The 17,272-nt window shown below is 39.8% G+C and overlaps 1 protein-coding gene across 2 annotated transcripts in view; it reads left to right on the top strand.

Annotated features, from left to right (window-relative positions):
* The first annotated feature begins 204 nt into the window (after nt 1-204).
* The window catches only part of RAB2A (RAB2A, member RAS oncogene family), an 84,081-nt gene continuing 67,013 nt past the window's right edge, over nt 205-17,272 (top strand). Inside the window, exon 1 of one of the 2 annotated variants that reach the window (XM_069466461.1) lies at nt 205-560. In XM_069466461.1, the coding sequence (XP_069322562.1) occupies nt 515-560 (46 nt within the window). In that variant the 5' untranslated portion in view covers nt 205-514. The remainder of the gene's footprint in view (nt 561-17,272) is intronic. The other variant, XM_069466459.1, reaches the window with a different exon arrangement.

Here is a 17,272-nt window from a genome sequence, read left to right as displayed (position 1 = left end):
CGACCCCGCCCCTCCCCTCCCCCACTGTCTCCCGGTCGCCGGGCTCGCCAGCTCAAACGTGCCGGAACGACCGCGCCCGGCCGCGCCCAGCTCGTGGCGGCCTGGGCGGACGGGGTGCGGCCGGCTCGGCGCGGGGCGGGGCTCCGGCGGGGCTGGGCGGGGCTCCGGCCGGCGGGGCTCGGCCGGCGTGCGGAGCTCCTCCCTTTTCCTCCGGCGGCGCCGGCGGCCGCAACACTTCCGGGTCGGCGCGGAGGCGGGGCGGAGGCGGGGCGGAGGCGCAGCGGCGGCTGTTATTGTTCGACTGGGCTCGGCCGGGTGCTGTCTCTCTCGACTTCTCTGGTGTCGGTTTGTCCGGCTTCCTCTCAGCCCCTCACTCCCGGCGGCTGACAGCGGCAGCGGCGGCGGCGGGCGGGGCCTGGCGTTTCGAGGCTGAGCAGCGCGGGGGTGAGGGGCGCGGAGGAGGAGCAGTAGCAGGAGGAGGAGCCGTGTGCCCTGGCACTGAGCGGCCGCGGCCATGGCGTACGCCTATCTCTTCAAGTACATCATCATCGGCGACACAGGTGAGGGCCTCGGGCGCGGCTGGGCGGGTGTCAGAGCCCTCTGGGCTCGGGCTGAGGGGCAAACGGCGTCTGGCAGGGGCGCGGGCGCGGACTCCGCCCGGCGCCTCCCTCCCGGCCGCGCCGCTCCATTTCCGCAGTGCTGGAGCTGGTGACGTGGGCACTGCGAGCGGCCGCGGCCTGGCCAGGCCCGGTCCGCGGCCCCCGACCCGGCCAGCCCTGCCTGCAGCTGAGGGCCGCGGCAGCCGTTTGCGACGCCCCATCCGGGAGGTGTGCGACAGGAGGGACAGCCCAGGACCGTCAGAGCCCGACTGAGATGACTGCACCCCACCTGCAGGGCCCCTCACCTTGGTTCTCCTCGCGGCCCCCGAGAAAGAAAGGGGGAGGCCGAGGAGAGCAGAAGGTGATGGGACCAGGGTCTTCGTTTTCCTGACCAGTCCCACCTCCGACTTGCACGCTTCTGCCAAGGCCTGGGCAAGGCGCTTTCGTGGTGTGGGACAGCCAGCTGAGAAGAGAAGGAAATCTTAAAAAAATAATATATGTATGTGTGTATATATTATTTTTTTAAACACTCTCAGCCCCCAAGTCAGAATAAGTCACATCTCATTACTTGATGGCTGGAGAATTCCTTTCGGGGTTATTAAAGCATGAAAGAGTTCTGTGGACTTTTGCCATGTGTAAACTGGGGTTATTTGATAGTAATGCAAGGCCGTTCAGTGCTCTGCGTGTGTGTGTATGTTGTGTATGCATATGTGTGTATGTTGAGGACGCTAATTTTTTTTTAAATACGTCAAGTCCTGTGTCACACTGCTGATTTTCAGGTGCTCTCATGCCCATTTGAAGTGGAAAGAAATACAATTATTCCAACTTAAATGACATCCTGGTATATTTCGAAGAAAAGTAAACGAAGTCATTGTAAAATATTTTTAAAACCTGTAATTTTGGCATTACTTTGAACCTAATAATAAACCTAAGGCTTGTTGAGGTGTTATAACTATTAATATACCAGAGTCTGATTTCAGTGGTGACTCTTGCATAACTTTGGACCCTTTGCACAACTTTGGAAATGTAAGCAGCAGCTTGTTGTTGCACTAATGATGTAGCAGGTTCTATAAGTAACTAAAGCATGTTGATTGCTGCCTGAAAGAAAAACTTTCTTCTATAAATATGGGTTTTCAGAAGGGTTTTTTGTTGTGCGTGTGTGTGTGGAAACTAGATGGTTTTCTATTTAAAATCCTGGGTAAAGCAGTGTTTTGCAAATGTTTGGTAGCAAATTTATAAACTTTAAAAAATGCTGAGGTATATTTGAAAGAAGGAAGAAGGGTTCTCAGACCTGGCAAAATTGGAATTAGGCTGTAAAAATGAGATTGGAGAGAAATATGTATTGTGCAGGGAGTAGCAGGGCTACAGATATTAACAAGATGGTGCTCCGTTCGCTTGAAATTTGCCCTCATCCAAAAACAGTCCCCATGCAGTTCCAAGGGAAGACACTCCTTTCTTGCCCTTGCTGCTAAGACAGTTCAGGCACTGAATACTTGACACTAGACTGTTTACAGCCGTACTTTCTCACCACTCCAGTTCAGCCAGTGTGGTTTACTGTCAGTTTAATCTTCCTGAAACATGAATGTCAGGAGGCTGCTCCTCTGCTTGCTCACATTTTTTAATATGACCTTCAATGAACTCTATATTTTAGTCCCTATCTACATTTCTGGCCTTCTTTCCCATATTCCCCATGTTGCTTCTGCCATTGAGGCCCAGTGGCTGATTTCTGTGGTTTTTCCTGGGCTCTGCTACTCTCTCTGCTTAGAGTGCCTTCCACCACAATCTCTCCCTGTGGAAATTCTGTATGTCCTTCCAAGTCTTAATCTGGGTCTTCCCTAACGCCTTCAGAGTTAACATATATTAAACTCTTGTTATGTGTCAAGATTTTCCTGGTATTCTGGCTGGAAGTGAGTACTCCTTTTCTGGATTTACGTTTCTCGCTTTGTATCATTCTTCTGATATTAATCCCAGACTGTTTTGTTTTATAGATACTTGTGTAGGCATCTGTATTTGATTACATACTTCTTGAAGGCAGAAAAAGTGTTTTGTATGGCTCTGTGTTTGAAGAAGAGCCTAGTAAAAGGTAGACCCTGTATATTAAATTAAATGAACGAGGAATCAGGCCACTATATTTCTGTTTATATATATTAACAAGTTGACAGAATTTTTTTTGGCCCAGTTCTGCCACTTTTTTGACTTTGGGCAAAATCCTTTACCATAGTTCCGTAATTCAAAGTATACCCATAGTTGTAAGGTACACTCAAGTGGCCCTCCCCCCCCAAAAGATGATATTAAATCAGTAGTGTGAGATTCATACTTTTCTAGAAAATCCTGGTGTGAAAAACATACATCTTCGAATGAAGGAAATCACTTAAATTTTCTTTTACCTGTAAAACATTATTAGCTTTCCCTCTCTCAGTAGTATGTGAGATAAAATGAAGATAAATGTCAAAGTATTTTGATTTCCTAAGGGAAAGGAACCATGTACATTTTTCCTTTTCAGAGTTCCCTCTTTCATAGAAGAGATTTTTGAGACATGATGATGATACTATTGAACTGTTTTCTTACTGTAAGGCTAAATGCAATTAAAATGTAGCTTTAAATTTTTTCCTTGGTAGTGTCTTGTTTCTGAAAAAAACATTTAGGAAAATGTGTCATTTAAACTTAGATACTTTGTGGAAAGTGGTTTTTATCAAGGATGGCCAATATCGTAAACAGATAATTATCATGCATAGAGAGAGAGCAAAATCATGATAAACCTATAGTAATTGTTGCTCCTAAAATTCTTGCATCTGCCTACCATTTTAACCTCATCATCGGCCCTCCTTGCCCCTCAACCAGGCACACAAAGGCACAAACCTGGTTGTATTCTTCTATCTAAATGCCCCTTCTTGGTCCTACTCTCCCTCAAAAAAAAAAAAAAAAAAGGGAAAAGTTACCTTTTGTCTCCTGGCCAACTCCTATTTTTCCATTCTTTTAAGATGGCAACAAACCCGGCCACTCCCTGTCGGTTTGTACTGGTCTCCTCCTCTCTTCCCTCATTCTCTGTTTCCCTCCCCTGCCTTCCTACTCCCACTTGCATTTTTAAATAATTTTTTTTGTTAAGAAGACCTTTGATTTCCTCTTAATTCTAAAGGTAGGCCATTCATTTCAGAGATTTTTAATAGATTAGTGGATGGCCCCTTGGGGGAGGTGCTAGGTGGTGTTTGATCTAAAATTCAAATGATGAGTAGGGATTTGTTGGGGTGGCAAGGGGGAATGTCTGGTATGTGGTTGGAAGTTAATGTTTGCAGCTCAGGAGAGAGTGACCTGGGTTAGAGATTTGGGAGCTAATAACATATAATGGAATCCTTATTACCTGAGAGTTCATTATCTGAGCTTTTGAAATTATGAGGGAAGAAAAACTGTCATGAAAATATTTATTAAGTTACCATTTTAAGAAATTAATCCTTCCCAAACTTTCTTCCCCATTTATATCCCCATCCTCTTGCTTTGGCATAGGGGCTTGTTGATTATAGTACTGTTTGAATTAGTTGCAAAGTCAAATTATTTGTCATGCCAAAAATGCAAGGATTTGTTTATTTGATGAAAATGGTTTTGGAGTGTTCCTTCACATGCAAAACCATTGGCAAATGGGAATCTGACAGTGTGGTCCTCTTGGAATGAATTAGCTGATGATCGTTCATTGAATGAATATTGACAAAAAAGAAAGCTTGGATGTGATGGTGAGGAATAAGTGTTCATGGGGCAGATTGAGAAAGTTATCAGCAAAAGAGACTAAGAAGGAAGAATCAAAAGGGAAGAGAGACTGACAGTACAGTGGCAGGGAGTCTGCAGAGGAGACAGATACCATAGAAGGAGTGGTCACCAGTGTCAAATTCAGCAGAAGTCGGGGCCTGTTGGTTAAAATGATAGGAAGGCATTAGTACTTTGCCACAGTGTTGGATTGAGAGGTGAATGAAGGGGAGAACTGTAGGGTATAGTTTCATTTATGTTTTTAAAAAATATGGATTTTTATATATATCATGTAAATATACAGAAAAAAAATCCTGAAAACTATACACTTAACAGTAACTTCTGGGGAGGAGAGTAAAATTGTGTGCTTGTATTGCAAGAGTTGGTATTGGTGAAATGGGTCTTTCTATTAATATATTGTGAGGTCCTCACACTTTCTTTTTTTTTTCTCTCTCTCTTTTTAAAATTTAAGCAATATCACAAATGGTATTGGAGCTTTTTAAAAAAAGATACTGAGAAGTTAAAAGTAGAGCCATAGTGTGGGCTATTTTATTGAATACTGAATGTGAAAGGGAAGGAAAGAATGAGAAGTTTAGACTTGGTCAGTTGGTATGTGTGCGCTTGCATACACGTGTGTAGGAGTAGATGTGTATTTTTAAGACAAGAGAGACTTGAGGTTGAAAGGTTGAAAATACAAGAGACAGGGGCAGAGCAAAATCCTAGCGGGTTTGGGGAAGGAATTGGATTAGGTTCTCTAGATCTTTAGAGTTTTAACAGAAGACCTCTTCCTATGGGAGACTCAGATGAATTTCTTTAGATTCTTGTATATCACCAGGGTGTTTGTTCAAAAAAAGAAAGATTCGGTGGCCCAAATCCAGAGATTTTGATTTGCTAGATTTGAGGTGGAACTCACTGTTGCAAAACCTGTGCCCAGAAACACTAATCATTTTATTTCATGAGCAGATTTGTTAGAGTATTGTTGAAAAACAAACCGAGAAGTTCAGAGGTAGAAGAATTCCATTAAAGCTTTTTTATTATGAAATATATTATGCATATAAAAGAATATATATATAATATATGTGCACAGTTTAATAGTTTTAAAAAATAATAAACACCCATACTAAAGGACTACAACTCCTTGTTAACCAGATTTCCACTAGCCTTAATTATGTTAATCTTCCCATGCTTTTCTTCATAGTTGTATCACTTATGCATTCCTGTATTATTTAGTTTTGCCTGGTTTTAGATGTGTTTAGCTGTTTTATTTATCAAAGAAGAGTTGAAACATATCTGAGACCTTTTAATGTCTAGAATTTAGATGATTGATTATTCTTAAATTTTTGTTTTACATATTGTTACTGGTAGTCTTTCAAGATTTTGGACTAGCTCTTTTCTGTTTGCTATGCCTAATCCAATTTATTTGCTACTTCCTCCCCCTAATATTTGTAATGCTCCTGAAACTTTATATTGAATCACAGAGGCTGTTGGCCTTGATGTTCTCATTCCTTTTTCCCTTTCATAACCTCCCCTGGTGAACCTCACTCTTCATCTTCTCAAAGAATGCCCCTCTTCCTTCTTGGTGCTCTTGTCCTTTTTGTCCCACTCCATTGGTGCTCCAGCATGAAATTACTTTTCTCCTGCATCTCCCCCACTGTCCCCCTCCTTTGTTTTATCTCTCCAGCTCTCCCCCTTTAGCACTAGCCAATCATTTTGCTGGGCAGACCCTAATTTTGCCAGCTCAGCTGTTTTTCCCTTTCCTTCTGGGCCAGCTGTGCTTGCTCTATTTGTTATTCTCTGTTCAGCATTAGTCCCTGAGGCTGTGTACTTTGCTACAAAAGATGCTGCCATGTGCGGCCCTCCCTTGTCCCCTTCCTAACTTTTTGTTTTCTACAATGAAGCTTCCCTACTTGATTTCATTAGCCTCGGTTATTTGCAAGTTTTAAATACATTTTAGCTATTATTCTTCACCTGAAGGTAAGGAATGTCTGGCAAAAAAAATGTTAGATTCCCTTTGCTATCTCACATATGTAGTCACCCCCTTTTAATTCCTTCAGTGTTTCTCAACTCAAACTATTTGGGGCTCATCCTTGGAGATGCTGTTTTAGTAGTTCTACAGGGAGTCCTGGACATCTGTATTTTTAAAAAGTATTGTTTGTAACAGTGATAACATAATATTCTTCTACTGGTCAGTCATGGGCCTTTTTTGCTTATTTTTCTAAAATTGATTCTTTTTCTAATATCAAATTTTCTACTTTTTGTGAGCTATAATTGTGCCACTGCACTCCAGCCTGGATGACAGAGTGAGACCCTGTCTCAAAAATTAATTAATTAATTAATTAATTTCTGCTTTTTGGGATTTTATTTAAGTAACCACTAAGGTATATCCAGGCTGAATTTGTGTGGAATCCTCCATCACATTAGCTTTTGGCACTATGTCTGTATAGTAGATTCTCATAAGGAATCCTCTGTAGTTTTTATAATTCCTACACAATATCAAAGGCTTGTTATCTTGCTCCTTCAGCAGATACAGATTACCATTTTACAGATGAAGAAAACAAGCTGTGTCATTTGGGGCAAATTATTTTAGTAAGTGGGGAAACAAAAACCTCAGGTTTCTGACTCCAAGGGCTCTTGATTGTAGGGTGGTGTGGCTCCCCGTTTGCTCTTCCTTCCCCCACCTTTTCTGAGGTTTTGCTTTTCATGGTTATGATGTAGCTTTGATTTCTTCCAGTTCTCTCTTCAAAGTGTTCCCATTTTCAGGTGTAGCTGACAGTTACTGTGTTTCTGGCCAAATCTGAGGGAGAAAGGGGGAAAATGAATATTGATGGCTGCATGCTGTGGCCAACTCCCTGAAGGCAGGATGGTGCCTGCACAGAGTTAGAGTTAGTGCCTCAGTAAATGATGAATGTGTACTAGGTAGGCTCTGCTGGGTAGGCTGCATGCATTGACCATGTTCATTCCTCCTTGTTTTAAAAGGGATTTGAAGGCAGTTTAAATCCCTATGTGCCATTTTCAGTTTTTTTAAGGTAAATAAGAGAATGAGGGTATGTTAATTTTCTATTGCTACCATAACAAACAACCAGAAACATAGCAGCTCAAACAACATGAATTTATCTTATTGTTGTATAGTTCAGAAGTATGATGTGTCTCCCTGGGCTAAAACCAAGGGTTCAGCAGTGTTGAGTTCCCTTCTGGAGAGTCCTTACTCATTCAGATTGTTGGCAGACTATATTTCTATGCAGCTGCGGGGCTGAGATCACTGTTTCCTTGCTTGCTGTCATCTGAGGGCTTTCCCCAGCTTCTAGAGTCCATCCACATACCCACATTTTGGCCCATGGCCTCCTTTCCCCATCTTTATAGCCAGCAAACAGTAGGTCATGTCTTTCTCGTGTCCCACCTTTCCAATTGTTATCTTGGCTCATCCTTTGTCTCTCTGATATAGGAACGTTTCTCTACTTTTAAGGATTCATGTGATTCAATTGGGTTTACCTGGATAATCTCCCAATCTCAAAGTCTAATCTTTTTTTTTTTTTTTGAAACAGAGTTTCACTCTGTTGCCTGGACTACAGTGTGGCAGCATCAGCCTAGCTCACAGCAACCTCAAACTCCTGGGTTCAAGTGATCCTCCTGCCTCAGTCTCCGGAGGAGCTGGGACTAGAGGAGCTGGAACTACAAGCACACGCCACCACGTCCAGCTAATTTTTTCTATTTTTAGTAGAGACGGCATCCGCTCAGGCTGGTCTCAAACTCCAGACCTCAAGCAATCCTCCCGCCTTCGCCTCCCAGAGTGCTGGAATTACAGGCGTGAGCCACCAGGCTAGCCTCAAAGTCTAATCTTAACCACATCTTTAATGTTCCTTTGCCAAGTAGGGTAACATATTCATAGGTTCTGGGGATTAGGGTGTGTACATCTTTTGGAGGGTATTATTCTGCCTGCCTGGGAGGGCTAAAGAGCAAATGGTAGAAACAGTAAAGTGAAGTCAGAGGGGTATTAATACCTGAAGTGCACAATATAAAGTTGCTTACACTTCTTTGAAATGGACACTATATTTAGCATTAACCAGTGCAGAGACACAGCCCTGCTCGTTTACCCTAATTATCGTATCCATTATTTTCAAAAAGTATGTGCATGTATATGCTTAACTCCTAATATTCAATCTTGAAAGAAGCTTTTGATTCCTCTTAAAAAGAATACAGTCTCATGTAATGAAAGAATGTAAATATATGTAATACAACTGTATTTATAGGGCATTTTCTCTAGTGGCATAACACATTGAACCTGAGCCAGTAGTGTCCATGAAGAAGATTCTATTTTGTAAATGAGGAAGGGGAAACTAATTGTCACATCCTACAGCTTGTAACTGACCAAGCTGGAATGTGAACCCAGGTCTTTCTGACTCCAAAGTCCATGCTCTCTCCCCCTATCATGTATATTTCTTGATTCCTGTAAATTCCATGTCAGACCTCTTCTGTTGGCTTACTAACTTCTTGGTCCATGGAGTTGCTGTGGGAGTACATAGCCCGCCAATTCTCTTTACTTAAACAGATAGGACCTCCACTCATGCAAAACAGGGCAGAACTATCCTGTATATTGATAAAACTAGGATAAAGTCCTTTCTCTGCTACTTACCAGCTTTGTGACTTAGGGCAACCTATTTAATCTTCCTGAGTCTTGGTATCCTTATCCATATAATGGGAATGAATAAATGACTTGAATAAGAAATGGTGACCATTTTATCCTGCTGCTTTGAATGTTTCTATAATTTCCCCATAAGCATTTGAAAAACTAACCCAAATTTGACCACTGCTGGATCATGTCTTAGTCATGTTGATCATAGCAAAAATAATTTTTTTGCCTTCTGTGTATTCTAATATGTTGATTTCCCCCATCCCCCATCCTTGCTTAGCTTTCTCATTTTTGGCCAGCTGATACTTCAAGGAGTCTGTTATCCTTGACTCTATATTATTTCTTTCCTAGCCTATGCTGGTGTTTTCTTGTACTTACCATATTTGTATCTAGATGTTTTATGAAAAGTTTCTTATGTTATCAATGTTGTTTATCAAGATTGATTTTACTCCGGGTATCTATATTTTTGGCAGCTTTGCTTAATTTAGTGTATATGACCATCCAAATCCACTAATGATTTAGAAATACTCTTAGGATTTTGTTCTAAGGAGGACCTGTTTGATTGCAAAGAACAGAAACCCACTCCAGCTAGCTCAAAAAAAGAGAATTATGATAATTTAAAGAGGGCTTCTAGGAATCCAAGAAAAATGGTGTAAGCAGATCTTGGGCTACTGGCTACTCTGAAATTTTTCTTTTCTTCTTGGCTTCTCTCTTGACCATTGAGCTATTTAGAAATGTGTGTTTAGGTTTTTAAACATACTTTTTCTTTTTTTCTACAATCATTTCATTATTGATTTCTGACTTTGTTTTACTTAGAGAACATAGACCATATGTATTGATTCTTCAGTGGTTGAAACTAATTTTATAGCTGAGTACTTCGTCAGTTTTTGTACGTGTTCCATATGTTCTTGAAAAGTTTAATCTTGTGTATGTGGTGGGTCCAGATTTCCATAATGTCCATGAGATCAAACTTGCTATTTGTTTGGATCATATCTTCTGTGTGGTCTTTTGTTTATTTCACTTTTGAGTTTTGGGAAAAGATGTTAAAATCTCCTATTATGGTAATGGATTTTTCTTGTACTTTTGTCAGATTATTCTTCCCCCCTATAAATTTGGGGGCTAATTTGTAAGGTGCACATCAGCTGGGCTCAGGAGCTATACATTTTACTGAGGAGTTATTCCTTTGTCATTGAGTTTCTCTCCACTTTTTATTTAGTATAGTTTCTGGTACTCAAGTGTTTAATATTAATTTTGCTTATTTGGTTCATATGTGCCCAGTTTGTACTTTTTCATCCTTGTTCCTTTTATTTTTTGAATAAACATTACACTTGGCTCTGAAACTTTTTTGTTCAACACTATTTTGAGGAATTTATCTATATTAATACATTTTCCTGTCTTTTATTGATATTAATTGCTAGGTTCGTTTAATTCTAATTATGTTCTGTTGTTTGACTGTACCACATTTTCCCCATTCTTTCACTTATAGAAATTTTAGGGGTGGTGGTTTTGTTGTAAAAGACAATACTACATGGATTATCTTGTGCCTGCCTCCTTGAGCTGTGTGCTAGAGTTCTGGAAATATACCTTGTAGTGGAATTGTGGGTGGCAGGTATGTACATCTTCAGCTACCAGCATATCTCAATCACTCTCCAAAGTAGTTATCAGTTGATTCTCACTCTATTTCTGATGGTGCCACTTTTTTTTTTTTAAGGCCTGTGTTTTTTGTGTAGCCCATTGCTTTATTTTAAAAAATTGAATTCAATCTGAGAGTCTTTAACTGGAGAAATTAATGCTTTTATATGTATTGCAATCATTGATCAATTGGATTTTTTTTATTATCAGATACCACCCTGATCCAGTCAAATGGACAAGGATCAAGGTGTAGATCACAGGCATGCCCACTGACCATGGGCTTTTGGGTAGAGGTAGGCACGTGTCCTGCACAGGAGGCAATGTGCTAGTCACATTAGCCATACATGTGTAGTGTCACTCATTCCTTGTAGGGCAATGTAAAAAGAATGTATTGGAAAGAGGATACCCACCCTAACTTACTTGTGCACATAAACAATTGATTTAAATTCCTAGTTTTCTATTTGTAAAACCGGTATAGTACCTCCCTAGTGCACCCTGTAAGGTACCCAAAGCTCAAAGTTGGTTCTTCCCTAACTTTACAGCTGTCCTTAAAATTTATATCAGTCATTTGTTTCCTTCATTTATTTACAGTTGATATGTCAGTGTCACTGGTATATTGTACTGCTGCCCCAGCATTAGTAAAATTGATGGAATACTTTCCCTTTTGCATTGTCCATCGTTAGCAATAACTACTGTGCATCTAGGAGATAAATAATATATTATCCTAAGTCCTCTCTGGTTATTTTATTAGGTTGGTGCAAAAGTATATGTGATTTTGGGCCCATGAATTTTAAATCATTATAACTAGGCTTAAACACATCTTTATTAATCAAAATAGGAACCATTACAATCAATACATTTTTGCCAATGAGAAATACTTTGTTTATTCCTGTAGTATAAAAATCCATGCTTTGGGATTTGACAAACTCTGGAAAGCATTTTCTGCATCTTACTGATTGTGGAAGCATTTTCTCTGCAAAAAGTTGTCGAGATGCTTGAAGAAGTGTTAGTTGCTTGGCAAGAGGTCAGGTGAATGTGGCAGATGAGGCAAAACTTTTGTAGCCCAATTGGTTGTGTGACGTGCCGTCAGGTGTTGTCGTGGAGAATTGGGCCCTTTCTGTTGACCAATGCCAGCTGTAGGTGTTGCAGTTTTCAGTGCATCTCATTGATTTGCTGAGCAGACTTCTCAGGTGGAATGGTTTCACCAGGATTGAGAAAGCTGTAGTAGGTTAGACTGGCAGCAGACCACCAAACAGGGACCATGACCTGTTTTTGATGCAAGTTTGGCTTTGGAAATTGCTTTGGAGCTGCTTCTCAGTCCAGCCACTGAGCTGGTCATCACTGGTTGTCGTATATAATCCACTTTTCATCACATGTCACAATCCAGTGGAGAAGTGGTTCGTTGTTGTTGCGTATAGTAAGAGAAGACGACACTTCAAAACGACAATTTTTTTGATTTTTGGTCAGCTCAGGAGGCACTCATTTATCAAGCTTTTACACCTTTCCAATTTGCTTTAAATGCCAAATGACTGTAGAATGGTCGACGTTGAGTTCTTCAGCAGCTTCTTGTGTAGTTGTAAGAGGATCAGCTTCAATGATTGCTGTCGGTTGTTATCAAACTTCCGATGGCTGGCCACTGTCTTCCTCTTTATCAAGGCTCTTCTCTCCTTTGTGAAACTTCTTGAAACATGACCGCGCTGTACATTCATTAGCAGCTCCTGGGCCAAATGCATTCTTTGTTCTAGTTGTCTCTGCTGCTTTACTACCCATTTTGAACTCAAATAAGAAAATTGCTCAAATTTGCTTTTGGTCTAATGTCATTTCCATAGTCTAAAATAAATATAAAATAAACAGTAAGAAAGAAGAAGTCATTAGCAAAAAAACATAAAGAGACAAATGCGTATTAAAATGATATATAACATAACCACATTTAAGAATGCATTCCAATATCAAATGGCAAATTTCAACAATGCTAAAACTGTAATTACTTTTGCACCACCCTAATAACTTAGATACCGCTCTTGAAAAATTTTCAAGAACCTAGTATTCATTATTAGAATATCTTGATTAATGTCGTAACTCCACTGCTTACTTGTGACCTTGATAAAGTTCGTACTTCTTCAACTTGAATTTTCTCATCTAGAAAACCAATAGTAAAGCTTGGCTTATCTCTGTCACAGGATTTTTGTGACCTTGAAGTAAATGATATGCGCAGGTGCCTTGTAAGCTGCAAAGTGCTTTATTAATAGTTATATCTTAGAGATCATTTTTCCTATCCGTTGAGCATCCTAAAATTAAGTTAGTGGGTTAGGTTTTACTTACAGAAAAAGCTGTTCACAGTGCTGATGTGTTAACCACAAAATGGAAACTTTTTGCTCCTGATGTCCCTCTGGACTCAATAAAAGAAAAAGTCCTCTTCTGTCTCAGATGTCCTCATGGGCCACTTGACATTAAGAAGATCAAGGAGGTGCTGTTTTTCACTAGTCTTCAGGAAAGAGATAGTAAGGCCAGTAGTCTTCTTGTATCTTGATTTCTTCTACACCCACTCTTGGTATTTTGCAATACCGCTTGAATGAGTTCTCTCAAATTTGAACCTCTTTGGGAAGAAGTTTTGTAGATCTGTAGAAGTCTTCAGTATAAATGAATCTATTGATCAATGGTTATCTTATCTCTTTGGATAAAGTATTATTAGTTCAGTTTTAACCATTTCAAAGGGCAAAGTAAAAGTGCCATGTGTCCCAGATCACTTAGGCTCAAAGTTTTACTAATACTTAATTTAACATAAAATTAATAGAAATATGAGTTATCAGTTATAAATTAAAGCAGTAATAATTGTATGCCTGGTGAGTTGATTCGCCAGTCCTCTAAGTAAAGTTATTTGTTATCCCTTTTCAGGATAACCTTGGGTATGAGGTGAAGAAATTCTACAAGTTTCACAGCTAGGTAGATTTCTAACTAGTTGAATACTATATCCATAAAGGGCTGCCCATATAGGCAAGCTGGAGGAAACGTGCTGCTACATGCAGTCCTGAATTTTTTTTATTTAATGTTAGCAACAACTTGGATAAAGTCCAATTTGGTTGAAAGAGCTAATGTGTAATTTGGATTTTTGCAGACAGAGTCCAAAATGACCTTGATAGGCAGAATGATTAGCTAAGTTTAGCAAAATGGAATTAAATAAAAATGAAGTTAAAAGCCTGTATTTACTTTAAAAACAACCATACAAATACAAGATGGAGTTCAACTCGTTAAATAGCAACACATGTCTAGAAACTTAAAGTTTTACATGGCTTGATTCATGAGTTGGATAAGTATAATAATAATAAAGACCTACATGATGAGTGCGATGCGCACTGTCTGGGGAATGGACACACTTGAAGCTCTGACTGGGGGGGGGGATGGGGGAGCATGGGCAATATACATAACCTGAACTTTTGTACCCCCATAATAAGCTGAAATTAAAAAAAAAAAAGAATAAATGTGATATGCTAGGTCAGCAGAAGTATAATGTACACATAAGGCAGGTTCTACCCTGTCAGGCCTCAACTGCAGTTAGTTATGGAGAAACCCTTGTTTCAGAGGGACATCTGCAAACTGGAGTCTGGAGTCCAGGGGACCAGTAAGGATGGTGTGAACGATACCATGCCATGCCATTTTAGGAATGGTTGAGTAACTGACACATTTTAACTTAAGGGGAAATCTTAAAGGAGAATATAATAATGACTTTCAGATACTTAGGTGACTGTTGTGTAAAAGAGAGCCTAGACTCTTCATGGCTTTTTTGTGAGCAAAACCCAGGTCCATGGGCAGAAGAGAGAGATTTGGACTCCCTGTGAAATGGGAGGAGTCTATTTAGTAGTGAGTTGATTTGCACTGGAGCTATTCAAGCAGGGGTCTGATTAAAATATTATTAAGTCTTGGAAAATGGAATTCATGCAAAGAAAGGGTAGAGAGTTGGAGTTGATTTTTTTTTTTCCTTTTTAAATAAATTTGAGATACTATGGTGGACAATCCCTGTGCTGGAGTTAGAAACATGACTATCTCACCCTAAAGGGGAGACCCACTTGCTACAATAATGACAAGAAAATATAATAAACATATGTACAAAGTACTAAAAGAACGTGAAGATACTTTCTAACTGGAGTGAATGACTCATAACAGATTCAGATTGTCAGTAAACATTTATTGAGCACCTACTGTATGCTCAGTACCATGCTGTGACATTCATATTAATGTATATTCTCTTAGTGGGGAGCTATTAACACCATTTTACAAGTGAAAAATCAGGTGACACATTCAGACTTCATCTAGCTTGTTTGAATAATTCCCCACCTAATAATCCTGTAGAATCAGTTTGTGCTCTTGCCCCTATATTTATATTACTATATGAGGAGAAGTGAGCTCAGCTACTCACACTTTTATTTTGCCAAGAAGGTTTAATGACTTTACACCAGGAATGTCAAGATTGGGGGATGAGGGTGTGATCATTAAGACTGAAGGAATCTTGGGACCATGCTGTGAAGAGCATTGTGTGATTTAGTTTAAGGGATTGATTTTTTTTTTTTATCCTCTGGGTAACTTCAGAGAAGGAACCTTATTCCCCATGCTCTACATGGTGCAAATTTTTACTCTAACTCAGATTTTTTGTAGTGATTCATGAGCCTTTTCCATCATTTAATCTTTTTTTTTTTTTTTTTTCTTTCTTGATCTTTACCCCCATCCTTTCTGGCTTAAAGTTTTGTTTCTTGGAGAATTTATAGGAGAAATAGACAAATTATGCTGGATTTAAGTGTGAATGTGTGAATATTCAGCCTTAGCCATGAGTAAGTCTTGTTAAAAAGTACTACTGAGTAGTATTAAGAGACTTTGGGGAGGGGGAAGGAAATCAAAATCCACTTCACAACACATTGTTTTGCTTACAGGTTTCCTTGCAATTTTCTTAGCAGACCAGCATTTAATATAACTTCTTGGTCACACTAGAAGTTTTCCTGGTTATTTAAATGCCACATCACTATGGAGATAGTTGGATAAGGTCAATAAAAGTATTGCTTTTATATAGTGTTGATGTTAAGATGTATCCTTTGAAAAACTTGTATCTTTTATTATAAGCCCCTCATTGCACTTTACATATGTAAGCATGGTAAACAATGGCTTATGTATCCTTCTAAAAATTTTCTTTGCATCTATAAGCCTGTGTGTGTGCATGTATCCCTATCCCACCAATAGGATTATACAAATAGTACTGTTCTGTATGTACTTTTTTTCACTTAAGGGTAAATCTTGGGCCGGGCGCGGTGGCTCACGCCTGTAATCCTAGCACTCTGGGAGGCCGAGGCGGGTGGATCGCTCGAGGTCAGGAGTTCGAGACCAGCCTGAGCAAGAGTGAGACCCCGTCTCTACTAAAAATAGAAAGAAATTATATGGACAACTAAAAAATATACACACACAAAAAATTAGCCGGGCATGGTGGTGCATGCCTGTAGTCCCAGCTACTCGGGAGGCTGAGGCAGGAGGATCGCTTGAGCCCAGGAGTTTGAGGTTGCTGTGAGCTAGGCTGACGCCACGGCACTCACTCTAGCCCGGGCAACAGAGTGAGACTCTGTCTCAAAAAAAAAAAAAAAAAAAAGGGTAAATCTTTGGTATCTTTACATATCACCACATATAAATGTATCTCATTTTTAAATAGCCTTGCATAGCTGAACCATAATAAATTTAAGCCATAATTAATTTAGTCAGCTCTTGATTCTGTTAGTCCAGGTTTGTGGTAGCAAACAACAGAAAGCAACTCTGGTTAACATAAGCAGAAGGAGGTTTTATTGAAGAGATTGGATGGTTCACAGGATTGATAGAAAGGCAATAGAATCAAGCTTGAAAATGGGCAAAACCAGGGAAGGCAAGGCACAGCCAAATTCCTGTTGTTAGTACAGTTTGCTTAAGAAGATGCTGGGCACGTGCCACTGGACTCTGCTGAACTCTTATCTCCACTGTGGCCACCATGAATTATCTCTTAATGGTCTCTGATGTTGCAGCACTTTCTCAAGATTCCAAGTTCTGGACAGGAGCATGTGATTGGCTCACCCTGGGTCACATGGCAGACCTAGCTGCCAGGGAGCTCAAAGTTGGGTGCCCTGATGCCAGGTTGCCAGAAACAGCAAATGTCCCACCTACACCTGTTGATGAATATTTGTCATATGTGGTGTTGTTATTAGCATTCTTGTGCATTTGTGTAAGAAGTAAAATTTCTGGGTCAACTAGTATTTACATTTGTATTTTGATAGGTACTGCCAAAATGCCTTTCATTAAAAATATGAATCTAGAAAGAATATTTAATTTTGAATTTGGCATATAGTTCATGTATTTAAATTCAACAGGCTAACCTCAACATTCATTGGGTATGTTAACTGTTGGAAATTTAGCAGCTTGATTTTGTTAGTGTTAATCCGTTTTTCATTTGGCTCTTATTTATTTAATCTGAGAATTGCATAAAATAGTTCTTTTTACTTATAGCCTTTAATTTTAATATAAACCATTTATGTTTTTATGTACTTTGTGGAGATCATGTAATAACAAATTTGTTGTATAATAATTATATTTTACGTTTATATCCAGTTTGATCCATAGCATCATGAAAGTTTCCTGTTCAAGCCACTTCACTGAAATGTATTTCTGAGATGCTGCA

This window comes from Eulemur rufifrons, chromosome 3 (assembly GCF_041146395.1).
Source record: "Eulemur rufifrons isolate Redbay chromosome 3, OSU_ERuf_1, whole genome shotgun sequence".
In the NCBI taxonomy this organism is placed as follows: domain Eukaryota; kingdom Metazoa; phylum Chordata; class Mammalia; order Primates; family Lemuridae; genus Eulemur; species Eulemur rufifrons.
The sequence above is the reverse complement of the archived record's forward strand: the minus strand, read 5'-3'. Positions and strand labels throughout refer to the sequence as shown.